Source organism: Alnus glutinosa, chromosome 10 (assembly GCF_958979055.1).
Source record: "Alnus glutinosa chromosome 10, dhAlnGlut1.1, whole genome shotgun sequence".
In the NCBI taxonomy this organism is placed as follows: domain Eukaryota; kingdom Viridiplantae; phylum Streptophyta; class Magnoliopsida; order Fagales; family Betulaceae; genus Alnus; species Alnus glutinosa.
The window spans coordinates 26,000,461-26,012,737 of NC_084895.1; the positions used below are offsets into that span (position 1 = coordinate 26,000,461).

At 36.8% G+C, this 12,277-nt stretch overlaps 2 protein-coding genes across 2 annotated transcripts; both read left to right on the forward strand.

The window, feature by feature from the left end:
* Positions 1-539: 539 nt before the first annotated feature.
* Positions 540-3,082, forward strand: LOC133879264 (putative disease resistance RPP13-like protein 1; the record flags this gene model as incomplete). The annotated part of the gene is made up of 1 exon (XM_062317792.1): positions 540-3,082. A coding segment is annotated over exon 1 (2,406 nt), but the record flags the coding sequence as incomplete, so codon positions are not given.
* A 7-nt stretch (positions 3,083-3,089) lies between these two features.
* LOC133878784 (putative disease resistance protein At3g14460) lies at positions 3,090-6,221 on the forward strand. The gene is made up of 6 exons (XM_062317315.1): positions 3,090-4,456; positions 4,636-4,722; positions 5,028-5,093; positions 5,184-5,322; positions 5,425-5,642; positions 5,718-6,221. The coding sequence occupies exon 1, from the start codon at positions 3,211-3,213 to the stop codon at positions 4,363-4,365; it is 1,155 nt and encodes a 384-aa protein (XP_062173299.1). The 5' UTR covers positions 3,090-3,210; the 3' UTR covers positions 4,366-4,456; positions 4,636-4,722; positions 5,028-5,093; positions 5,184-5,322; positions 5,425-5,642; positions 5,718-6,221.
* The last annotated feature ends 6,056 nt before the right edge of the window (positions 6,222-12,277 follow it).

Sequence of the window (12,277 nt, forward strand, 5' to 3'; positions counted from 1 at the left end):
AGTTTTGGAGTATATGGCAAAATTAAAGAGGCTGGGTAGGCAACTAGCTATGCACCTGAAGCTAAAGGGGTGGTCAGCCGGCATGTGGTTGAAGGCAACAAGGTACGTTGGGGCGGCCTATATATATATATATATAGGTTTTATAAATACAAATATGTATATATGTATATATATATATACCCAATCATATATTCATGTGTAAATATAAGGGTCTATAATTGTATAATAGTGTATAATAATATGTAACACTTATTGGTTAATATGCTACTAGTTGTTAGTTAATATGTTAATAATTATAATATGTTAATCTTAGATGTTTCTAGTTAATAAGTTACACTTATTAGTTAATTAATAGAATATATTGTAAGCAAAAGGACGGACGATCTGGTACATTATAAACAAATTGTAGGCTTAATACAATTAATACATTGTATATGACTTGGCGTGAAATTTCTGTGCTGTTTACAGCAACCTACTTGCTTCCTTTCTTATATTAATAGACTCAACTCACCTTCCATGGCGTTGACTGTTTCCCATTATAAGCAAAACATATCTTGCAATATCTCACCTTCCTTAATTTCCTTTCATTTGATCTTCCAGTGTTGCTATCTCATTTTGCTCTGCGGTTTGCATTCACCTTCCTTTTCATTTCTTCCATTAATACAAGCCAGAAAACATGGCTGAGGCCTTGGGAGGAGCGGTTCTCTCCGCCTTCCTCGAAGTGTTATTTGATAGGATGGCGACTCCAGAGTTGGTGGACTTCTTTCGGCACCGCAAGCTCAACGAAGGAGTCTTGGAGAAGTTGAAGATAGCATTGTTGTCCGTAAATGCACTGCTTGAAGATGCGGAGGAAAAACAACTTACCAAGCCTGCTGTGAAACTGTGGCTCGATGACTTGAAAGATGCTGTCTGTGATGCTGAAGACGTCTTGGACGAGATAGCTACTGAAGCCTTGCAACATAAGTTGGATGCTGAATTTCAAACCACTGCAAGTAAGGTACAAAACTCCATCTCTACTTTTCTTAGTCATTTTGTCAAGGAGATAGGGCAAAAGATGCAAGAGATACTTGCCAAACTAGAATATCTAGCCAAAAAAAAGGATTTTCTAGGTCTGAAAGAAGGTGGTGGAGGAAAACCTGAAAGATGGCCCACGACTTCTTTGGTTGAAGAATCTGGTATTTTTGGTAGGGATGATGATAAGGAAAAAATAATAAACTTGTTGCTCTCAAATAATATTGATGAGAGCGACAATGGAAATTTTTGTGTCATTCCCATAGTGGGCATGGGGGGAATTGGCAAGACTACCCTTGCTCAGCTTGTATACAAGGACGAGAGGGTGAAGGAGCATTTTGACCTTCAATTATGGGTATGTGTTTCAGATGTTTTTGACGTTTTTGGTATAACTAAAACAGTTCTAGAGGCATTGACTTTGTTAACTTGCGATATGAAAGATCTGAATTTGCTTCAAGTTACGCTACAGCAGAAATTGACCGAGAAGAAATTCTTATTTGTTTTAGATGATGTTTGGAATGAAAATTATGCTGATTGGGAGGTCTTGAGTAATCCATTTAAATCTGGGGCACCAGGAAGTATGGTCATTGTAACTACACGCAATGATAGTGTTGCATCAATCATGAACGCTCTTCCAACTGATCATCTAAAGCCGTTATTGGAAAAAGATTGTTGGTCACTATTTGCAAAATATGCATTCCACGATGACAACTTTGATGCACGTCGAGAGCTAGAAGTAATAGGTAGACAAATTGTGAAAAAGTGTGAAGGTCTACCTTTAGCAGCAAAGACAATTGGGGGTCTCTTGCGATCTAAACTAGATGTTAATGAATGGGAGAGGATATTGAAGAGCGACTTGTGGGATTCGTCATTTGACAAGACAAATATTCTTCCAGCTCTAAGATTAAGTTACAAATATTTTCCATCACATCTAAAACAATGTTTTGCTTATTGTTCAATTTTTCCTAAGGATTGTGTATTACGAAAAGATGAAGTAATCTTATTATGGATGGCAGAAGGTTTCTTAGAAGAAACTAACAACAAAAGAATGGAGGAGGTTGGTGAAGATTCCTTTCTTGATTTGGCATCAAGATCATTGTTGGAACAATCAAGCGGCAAGAAATCAAGTTTTGTAATGCATGATCTTGTCAATGACTTGGCAAAATTTGTGTCTGGGCAATTTACCTTTAGATTGGAGGTTGACTGTTTGCACGGAATTATGAACAAGACTCGTCATTTGTCATATTTCAGAAATGAAAACGGATTTGATAACTTTAAGAAGTTTGAGGTCTTGTACGAGGCTACTCGATTGCACACATTCTTGCCATTGGAGTTGTCACCATCGGATAATTACTACTTCTACTTAACAAAAAAAGTACCACTAGATTTATTGCCAAATCTAACATGCTTGCGGGTACTCTCTCTATCTCATTATCGAAATATGACTGAGTTGCCTGAATCAATTGGCAAAATTAAGCATCTACGTTATTTGAACCTTTCTTCCACTACAATTAAAAGGTTGCCTGATTCCATATGTAAGTTGTGCAATTTGCAAACATTGAATTTATCAGGTTGTAAAGATCTTGCTGCATTACCAAGAGATATGCGGAAACTCATTAACTTACGTCATCTTGATATTAGCGGAACTGTCATAAAGGAGATGCCAATGCAGATGAGTAGTCTAAAATGTCTACAAACATTAACTAAATTTATCATCGGCAAACATAGTGAGACTTCCATTGAAGAGTTGGGGAAACTTGCAAATCTTCGAGGAAGGCTTTCTGTTTTAGAGCTCCAAAATGTTGCATCTCATACTGATGCTTTGAAAGCATGCTTGAATGATAGGAAGTACCTTGAGGAGTTGGCGTTGGAATGGAATGCATTGGATACTAAAATTTCAGAATGTCAAAGATCTGTACTGGACAATCTCCGGCCCCATAGTAACTTGAAAAGTCTCATTATCAACAACTATGGCGCCGAAAGTCTTCCAGATTGGGTTGGGCATCATTCATTCTCTAATATGGTGTCCCTTTGCCTAGAAAATTGTAAACATTGTTTCAACTTGCCACCACACCCTCTTTGCAGAACCTCTCTATTGTTGGCTTTGAAGGAGTTGTTAAAGTGGGTTCTGAGTTTTATGGCAACAATTCTTCATTAGTTAAGCCATTTGGAGCCCTGAAAGTTCTAAGGTTTGAGAAAATGTTGAAGTGGGAGGTATGGTCTTATTTTGATGCTGAAAATGAAGGTGAAGCTTTTGCTCCACTTGAAGAGCTTTATATTGACGACTGCCCTAATTTGACAGGGCGACTGCCCGTCCATCTTCCTTCCTTGGCTAAACTTGAGATTCATAAATGTCCGCTGCTACTGGATTCCCTCCCAAGGGCTCCTTCTATATGTGAATTGGGACTAATACACTGTAAAGAGATTCTGTTGAAGAAATTGCCGGCTGGATTACGGAAGCTCAATATCGGAGGATTTGGCCCACTGAAGTCCCTTCCCCGGGGACTGGCAGACTTCGACGGTAATCTTCAAGAGTTAACTATCTCAAACTGTAACATGTTAAGGCTCCCTAGCTTTTCATCCCTTGAAACGTTGCGGTTGTACGGATGCGATTCCCTTAAGTCATTTCCATTAGATTTGTTCCCGAAGCTTTGCAGTATCAGAATCTCTGGGTGCAAGAATCTGAAATCTTTTATAGTTGCAGAACGACATGGACGTGATTTAGGGATCTTACGTATATTCATAAAAAATTGCCCTAATTTTGTATCTTTTCCGAAAGGAGGAGTTCGTGCCCCGGACCTTACATTCTTTTGGGTCCAAGATTGTGGAAGTCTGAGGTCGCTGCCAGAGAAGATGCATATTCTCCTACCTTCTCTCAAGTCTTTTTGTATAATTGATTGTCCAGAAGTTGAATTCTTGCCCATAGGGGGCTTTCCTTCCAATCTGGAACTTATTGACGTCCAAAATTGTGAAAAACTCTTTGCCGGTCGGATGGGATGGGGTTTGCAAAAACTCCTATTTGTTAGAAATTTGTATATCGGCAGCAAATCTGAAGATGTGGTGTCTTTTCCAGAGCGAGGGTTGCTGCCTTCCAGTTTGACTTATCTTCATATCTTGGGATTTCTAAATCTGAAATCTTTGGACAAGAATGGGCTTCAACACCTCACCTCTCTTCAAGGATTGACGGTCCATGACTGCCCTAAACTCAAGTACATGCCGGATGAGGGGTTGCCTCCGTCCCTTTCTTTTATAAAGATCAAAGAATGCCCTTTGTTGAAGAAACGGTGGCAAAGCAGGAAAAAGATTCCCGACATCGATCACATAGAGATTGATTATGAAGAATTTATTGGATGAGCCAAAAGCCTCGTCGATCACAGATACACATGAACCCTGATTTGTGCTGTTCACATATCTGGTCAACAAGGATGCCATTGACCCATTGCAGGTACATTGCTCTTGTCAATCTGCTGATTATAAATGTGATCCTCTTTCTTTTCCCATTAACTTTCTCAAATTCTTTCGTTTACTTGGTTAATATATTTTTTTGGCTAATAAATTTCTCTTCGTTTCATCACTCTCTAATTGTTTTCCTTTTTGTTTCAATAATTGCATGGAAAAAAGAAGAAGAAGATAATTAACAGAATTTAGAAGTTCGGTGGGCTTGGTGGCGATTGCTAGAAACAGAGGCCGGGAATTAGAATCCATGATTCTGTGAGGATTTTTCTCTGACTCATTAATATTTAATTCAGTTTTTTCTCAAATGTGGTCTCTTTTATATTCTCTAAATTCAAGTTCAAGAATTTCTTTTTTATTTTTAACAAAAAGTGAAAGGATTTTTTTTTTTTCTATTGGAAAATTGTAACATATTGATCTGATTTAGTTATTGGAAAATTTTGATTTTTTTTTTTTTTTTTTTAATTTTGATTTTGATTATTTTTATTTATTTTTTATGATGTATGTTACAGAGTTTCTGATTGGGAATTATATGTGTTATTTTTTTTCACCAACTGAAGCAGAAACAGAATGCTGAGAGGATGTTGTACAAGTGCACCAATACAATTCCAGAGCAATTACTAGAACAAGTAATGACTATCTTATTGAAAGCACAACTTCATTTTACCAAATCGATCCTACTTGAGCATCCCTTTATAATTATTTCTACTTCCTGCCAGGTCAATGTTATCGTGTATGCTTCAGAAGCAGGAGGAATTCTCTCATGTATTAACAAAAAGCCTCTCAGATCTCTCCCTCATGATACACCTGAACAGATCTTTGTTTGGGTTCTTGTGATTTTTTCTTTCTTTCTTTTTGGTATTAACAAAATGCCCATAACTTTGTCGTTTCTATATTTACATATGATATTTATGATATTTCATTTTATTTCTAACACTTTTGTATTTATATCATTGGCAGAAAAGATTTCTTCTCATTAGTTAGGTCTTTGAGTTAAAGAAAAATGGAAGCCTCCTTTTGAAATGATGATTCACCAATAGAAGTCTTATCTCACTCGTCTCCAAGAGGTGGAAGCTCGATCACCTTATAGTCAGATTCATCTTTCTTACACATTCACTGTCAAAGGTCAAGAGGCATCTCCGCCCTCTAGCTTGTTCAACAGTGTTTCCAGTACAAGGGTAATAATAGTGGGAATACAGTGTTTATTTTTCGGAAGTTTACCTACAAGTCAAAGACTAACTCCTATTTAACAGGTCCCCAAAGATCTAATTGTCATGTTGGTGACATCCTTGGAATGGCATTTTGCCCATTTGGTTCTTCCTCAAAGATGGCCCTATGTTTTAAGGTGGTGAGCATTCAGCATGCAAACTTTAACCAAAGTTCTTATTGGAGACAGGAAAATGAAAAACTTTTCTTGAAGCTTGTGAAGATCATGTAGAGTTTGTGACTTGATTTGAGGCAGCAGATATTCCGGTCCTCTAGAGAGCAGTGTGTGTGAAAGAAGACAGAAGCAGAAGAGATCCTGATACAGCTGTGTTTTCGGCAGTATATAGACTTGAGAGAGAGAAGTCATTTTTGTCTCATTTGTATTCTTTATTACTTAATCTCTTTTGTGGGAGCATGAAATCGATATGGTGTATCGAGGCTTTTGCGTCTAAGTGATTCTCTTTGTAATGTACTTTGTACTCTATCCTTTTGATAGTGAATTTTTTTTGGATCGTCTTCGCCAGTGGATATAAGCTTGTTAAGCCGAACCACTTAAATTTTTGTGTCTCTTAAAATTGTGTTGTTATTTACTATTCTATAATTTTCTGCTTATTTGGTAATTCTGAAATATTAATCTGTCGCAACAGATCACGAGAGGTTTTTCTTTTCAAATAAGATGGTCGTATGCACCTTTCCTAAGGAAGAATGCACGTCTTTTCTTCAGCCTCTTCAACATAGTTTCGTACAGCATGATCACGATGGATTTGTTGGTCTTTTTGACATGTCTTTTTTTCTTTTTCCTCGGATAGTTTGCAAAGCGGTGGGCAATCGCTCTTGAAAATTGAAAATGTTGCTGCTTCCAATTTTTCACCAATCGAGAGTCAGAGAGGGCTTAATTTCGAGTTCTTATATTAATCAAATGACAGCACAGGCAGCATCTTTACAAGTTTTTGCTTGCCCACATTTTGTGGTTTCACCAGGAGACATTATATATAATCAAATGTCTTGATATCCTCTCTCTCTCTCTCTCTCTCTCTCTCTGCGAGTCCCTTTTCTTTCTAGAGAGACCCCCCGTGAGTTTGGTTTTCACCAGGAGGGGGGTGGCCTCACGCCTCCCTCCTCCCAGTGCTGATTTTCCCTCTGGCTCCTCGTGAGCCAGGGTGATTTTTTGTTCCCCCTAGCTTGTTCCAGTGAGGATAGATTTCTTCCAACCAATAGGGTTGCAGAGCTTTTGTTCCCCCGGCTAGATCCGGTGGTGGCTGTGTTTCTCCTAACTTTTATAGCTATGAAGTTTGTTTATTTTGCTTTGTTCTGCTTGTTTTTCCTCTTGTTTTGGCAGATCAGTAGGCTGGAGTTGTTTTGAAGAGTGACCTTAGCTTGTGTCTCCGACTCTTTTGAGCTAGATCTACAACGTTTCGCCAGAGACCTTACAACACAATCCGCTCAGCCGTGTTCGCCGTCTGCTTCTAAAGCCTCCACCTCAACCACCGGCGGTGTCGGGTCTCCACGCCTTGACCGTGGCTCTCACTCACTAAGGGTGGCCGTTCGTGGCGATCCACGCTCCACTCTTCTAGCCGGGTTTTGGGGGTGTTTCAAGAAGAAAGGGTGTCCAACGGCAGCAGGGGAGGTCCGGGGGTTTTATACGCGCCGGCGTCCGGGCAGTTTTCTTCCTCCAGCAGCTTCTGGGCTTTTGTTATCTGTATTTTTTCTTTTTGTACATCCTTGTCTATGTTCACAATTTACCTTTGTAATGGGCTATAAATCACTTGAGCATTTTAGGTGGCTTGTAAACTAGACCAAGCCCTCTTATTTTAGTTGGATTGTGCTTTATTGTAAAGAGATGATCCAATTGTATGTTCATGTAATTTTAGTTTGCTGCTTTGTTCCTCGCTTTGTGGTTAGGGATTCTGTATTTCTATTTACTACATTGAGCCTACGGGCTTGTGTTGTAGCTTTCGAGCTGTTGTTTGCCTTCGGGCTGTTATATTTGCCTTCGGACTTGTTATTAATGAAAGTTTCAGTTCCTGTTAAAAAAAAAAGTACTTATAGATCAATGGAAGTTCCAGCTCCCGTTCAAAAAAAAAGTACTTACAATTGTATACAATAATTACATGTCTATAAAATCATCTTTAAAAAGAACTTTTCCTTTCAAACTTTCATTAAAATAAAAGTTTCCCTAGTTTGTTATAGATATACATACAAAAAATAAAATAAAATAAAAGAGAAGAAAAAGGCATCTCTTTCCAATTATGCCCAACAACGTCTTTCATGGAATAAAATTAATCGGTTATCAATGAAATTTTTAATAATTTCTTTTTCAATCTTTAGCAATTTCTTTAGAACGCTACATCTAGAAACGTGAAGAAGTTATTATTACCGGGGCCATAGTAAGAAAAATCATATTTTTATAAAGACTTCAAAAGTTTTGGGAGTTGCTGGACCCCAACCATACATGATACATGTAGGGGTGCCAGCCTTGTCTAAAAATCAGCAACTCATTTGTCCGGTGAACAAATAGCTTCTGTGCTTTTCGTGCCAAAACAGAAAAATCACAAGGTATTATGTGCTAACTTTTGTCATTTAATTAGGTCCAATGGATTCTTTCCACGTCCAATTGCACAATTTTCTCATATTTTAAAGGTGGCCGACTAATTTGACCCACTCATTTATTATTCTACAGAAATTATTGATAATTAAAAAAAAGAAAAAAGAAAAAAGAGAGAGAAGATGGTTGTATAATTAGATAATAATCCTCGATTAGTAAGCAAGAGGATGCTCATCTTAGGCTTAAAAGAATTTTATACAACGTTAAGATATTATTGCTGGAGAGACCTTTGGTTCTTTCTCTTAAATAAGATAGAGAAAATTATACCATTAGTCTTTAGGGTTGGTCTAAATTATGAATCATTTCCTGTGATATATAGTACGCTACGTACGTGAATTTTAAATTTATAAGTTTTACCACTCGCAATAGTACGAATCAATTATACTATAGTAAGAGTTATCGAACCACAGAGATTGAGAGCTGTTTTGCGTAACGGGCAGAGACGGAGGGAGGGGGGGACTGGCAGGGGCCATGGCCCCCCCCCCAATTTCCTTGAAAAAAAAATTTTCTTAGGTTAAAAAAAAAAAATCTCAAAAAAAATATATATATATAAGCTAAAAAACTAAAAATTTAGCCTATTGGCCCCTACCAATAATTTTTTTTTACCACCGGCCCCTGCCCATAAGAACTTCTGGCTCCGTCCCTGGTAACGGGATACTTAAAGAGCGTATTTAACTTAACAAGTAAAAATAAAAGTAAAAGTAAATGTTGTATAATTGAAGCTACAACGAATTAGATTGAAAACTAGAAAATGAAAATAAACTTCAAAGAATCTTAAGGTAATAATCTTATCTAAACCTTAACCAATGGAATGCTTAACGTCTATTGAATCTTCCTAACATGCATGATATGAGCGCGTAATGGGCGTCAACCATCACAACGACCTCGACATGAAAATACTTTAGTTAAAACGTAATGTAAAGCATCTAGTTTTATATTAATCAACTCTACGTAAAGATTAAACTATAATTGAAAAACGTTTACCCTACCGAAGATGTGGAGTGATTAATGCTTCCTAACTTACTACTCTATAAAACATCCTAATAAGCATACATAATACGTGAAAACCCTAATTAAGCCACAATAATAAAGTATCTAGTTTCACACCAATCTATTTCACTTAAAAGTTACACTACAATTGAAAAAATATTTTAGACTACCAAAGGTGTGAAACGACCGGTATTCCCTAGCATACCCTATAAGGTGACTCTAATAGGTAAATATATTTCATGTCTAATTAGAACCATTACAAAAGACATCGTTATCTTTCAAGAACGTTGATTTTATTCAAGAAATCTAAGACAACGCATAGACAAGTTTAACTATTTTTCATGAATAAGTAGATTGAAATTTTGAAGACAAAACATTTTAGCATGAATTTTGCAATCCTCTAGCTCTTCATAATCATCAAACACATCTAGAAAATCCTAAGAACATCAAGAACACTCCATGGTTTTCGGAAAAGATTTCGATCAAACCTTAAGGTAAAATTTAGCTAGACATAATGAAACTAATTTAAGCATAAAAACAATAAAGAAACAAGATCAAAATTAACTAAAAACAATATATTTAAAGTTTGGAATTCGGATTACACAAAAGAAGTGAAAAGAAAAGACAAACCTAAACTAGAAAATGAAGAACAAGGAAGAAAATGCAAAGGGAACAAGCTCTCTGGATTTCGGTCCAGAGAGTTGCATCAAAGGAACTTAAAAAGCAATAAAATTAACTAAGATACATCTGAGAAAATCGAAACCTCCCAAAAGATGCATAACTAAACCTAAATCCTAATTCCATATATATAGGAATTTGGATTTACAAAAGAAACCATCAAGAATCAATTTGGGCCACACAAACAGAGTTGGTCGTCGTCCATTTCTGTCCATAGAACTCAACTTTTGATTTGGATTGCACAAAGATTTGAAAATATCTGGACCTTCTGGAAGATGCGAAGTCGATCGATCGAATATGTTTCGATTGATCGAACTTCGACGATCGATTATTGTCAGTTTTGAGAATTGATCGATCGCATCTGAATCTATCGAAGTTGGGTCAACTGAAATTCGATCGATCGAATTATTGGCTATACAAATAATCAATCGATCAAAATGCCTTTGACAATTTTTCATCTTTTCAAGATCAATCTCGAACTCTGAAAATGACCAAATTGCCCTTGATGTATTTTCAGGTCTAATTCAAGTGTTTTGAACTAGATTTCAACTAAGACCTAAAAATAAGACATAACACTAAACTACAATAAAACGTTATATATACAATACAAACTAGGTCTAACAAATGCAAAATTAAGGATTCTTGAATCGAATAATTCAAGACTTATCAATGTAAAAAATTATTATAAGATCCTTGTGGTAAACTAAAATTACTAATCACTTCCTAAACTCATTTTCCGTCCACCAAGTTAACAGAGTCAGTTAGTTTGCCACGTCATACCCAATAGAAACATGACACGTGTCTATCAAAATAAAAAAATATAAATCTATTAAAATATAAATAATTAAAACTTAATTATTATTTTTTTTAAAAATGAAAATAGTAAAAGGGTGGCTGCCGGATCTTTAGGGGTGGCTGTGCGCCACCCAGAAGTGGTCGGAGGTGGTGCGCGACCACCCCAAAGGTAACCAAGTGTGGCGCGCGGCCATTCCCAAGTGCCGAGGGTGGCGCGTGGCCATTCCCAGCTGCCGGGGTGGTGCATGGCCACTCCCCAATGGCTATGGGTGGCTTGCAACAACCCCAGGGCCTGTGCAGGCCACCCCCAAAGACATTTAGGGGTGGCGTGCGGCCACCCCCTGGCCCCTGGGGGTGGTCGCGCACCACCCCCAACTACCTCTAGGGGTGGCTGCCCACCTCTTTACTATTTTCAAACTTTTTATTATTTTTTTAAAATAATTTTTAAGTTTTATTTATTTATATTTTTTTATTGTGATGGACACGTGTCGCGTTTCTATTGGGTATGACGTGGCAAACTAATAGACTCTGTTAACTTGGTGAACGGAAAACGAGTTCAGGGAGTGATTCGTAATTTTAGTTTACCATAAGGATCCTACAATTTATTTCTCAATATAAACTAGTAAATGATCTGCCAGAAACTCATCTTTTATTCTACTACATAATATAGTTTTTACTAGTAGAGTAAATTTTTTTGGGGGAGTTGAATTTTATTTTTGTCGGGACCATCATATGATTAACCTTTAAAAAAATATATATTTTTTTTAAAGAGTTCTGAATTTTTTTTTTTTTGGGAGCCATATACCCACCCTTAAAAGTGTCTCGGCCCCTGCTAATTCATGACTTTTAACTTACACAATTTTTATTTTTTCCTTTTTTAAAATAGCCCACTAAATTGATTCAAGTCACTTTCGCCCAAGCTACAATTTTCTCCAGCTTTTCATTCTCTAAGCGCTCAAAAATATCAAAGTTACCTTCTTTTCTTCTTTCTAAGTCATAAGAGCATTCACAACAGCTTCTTTATAAGAGTTTTGTTTCTTATATTTTTTAAAAAATTTGAAGAAAGTTACAAAAAGTCACCACACAGCTTCCCTATAATTTTTTGTTTCTTGGGAAAGCTACGGTTCCTAAGCATATTATAATTATAAAGGGTCAAATACTTTTTTGCTCATGTAGTTTAAAAATTTTATTTTTTGCCCCCTCATTTTTTTTTCTTTTTTCTTTCATACGTAGTACCTGTGCTATGGAAAAAGACGGAGGTTGTGCCTCCGTCTATTTTTCTGTCCAAAACTAACGGATTTTCACAATAGCAACACGTGACACTATTAAAATTGCGACACATGGCTACCTTTTTTTTTTTTTTTTTTTTTTTTTTTTTTTAATTTTTAATTTTTTTTAAAAAAAAAAAATTAAAAATTAAAAAAATTGTGCCACCCTTTTGGGTCACATGGAGTGGCCAGCCACCCCATTTTGGCCAAGACCCAAGGCCAGTTTTAGGGGTACGTGGTTTGGTTTTGGGGGTGGCCAAACCAACCCCAT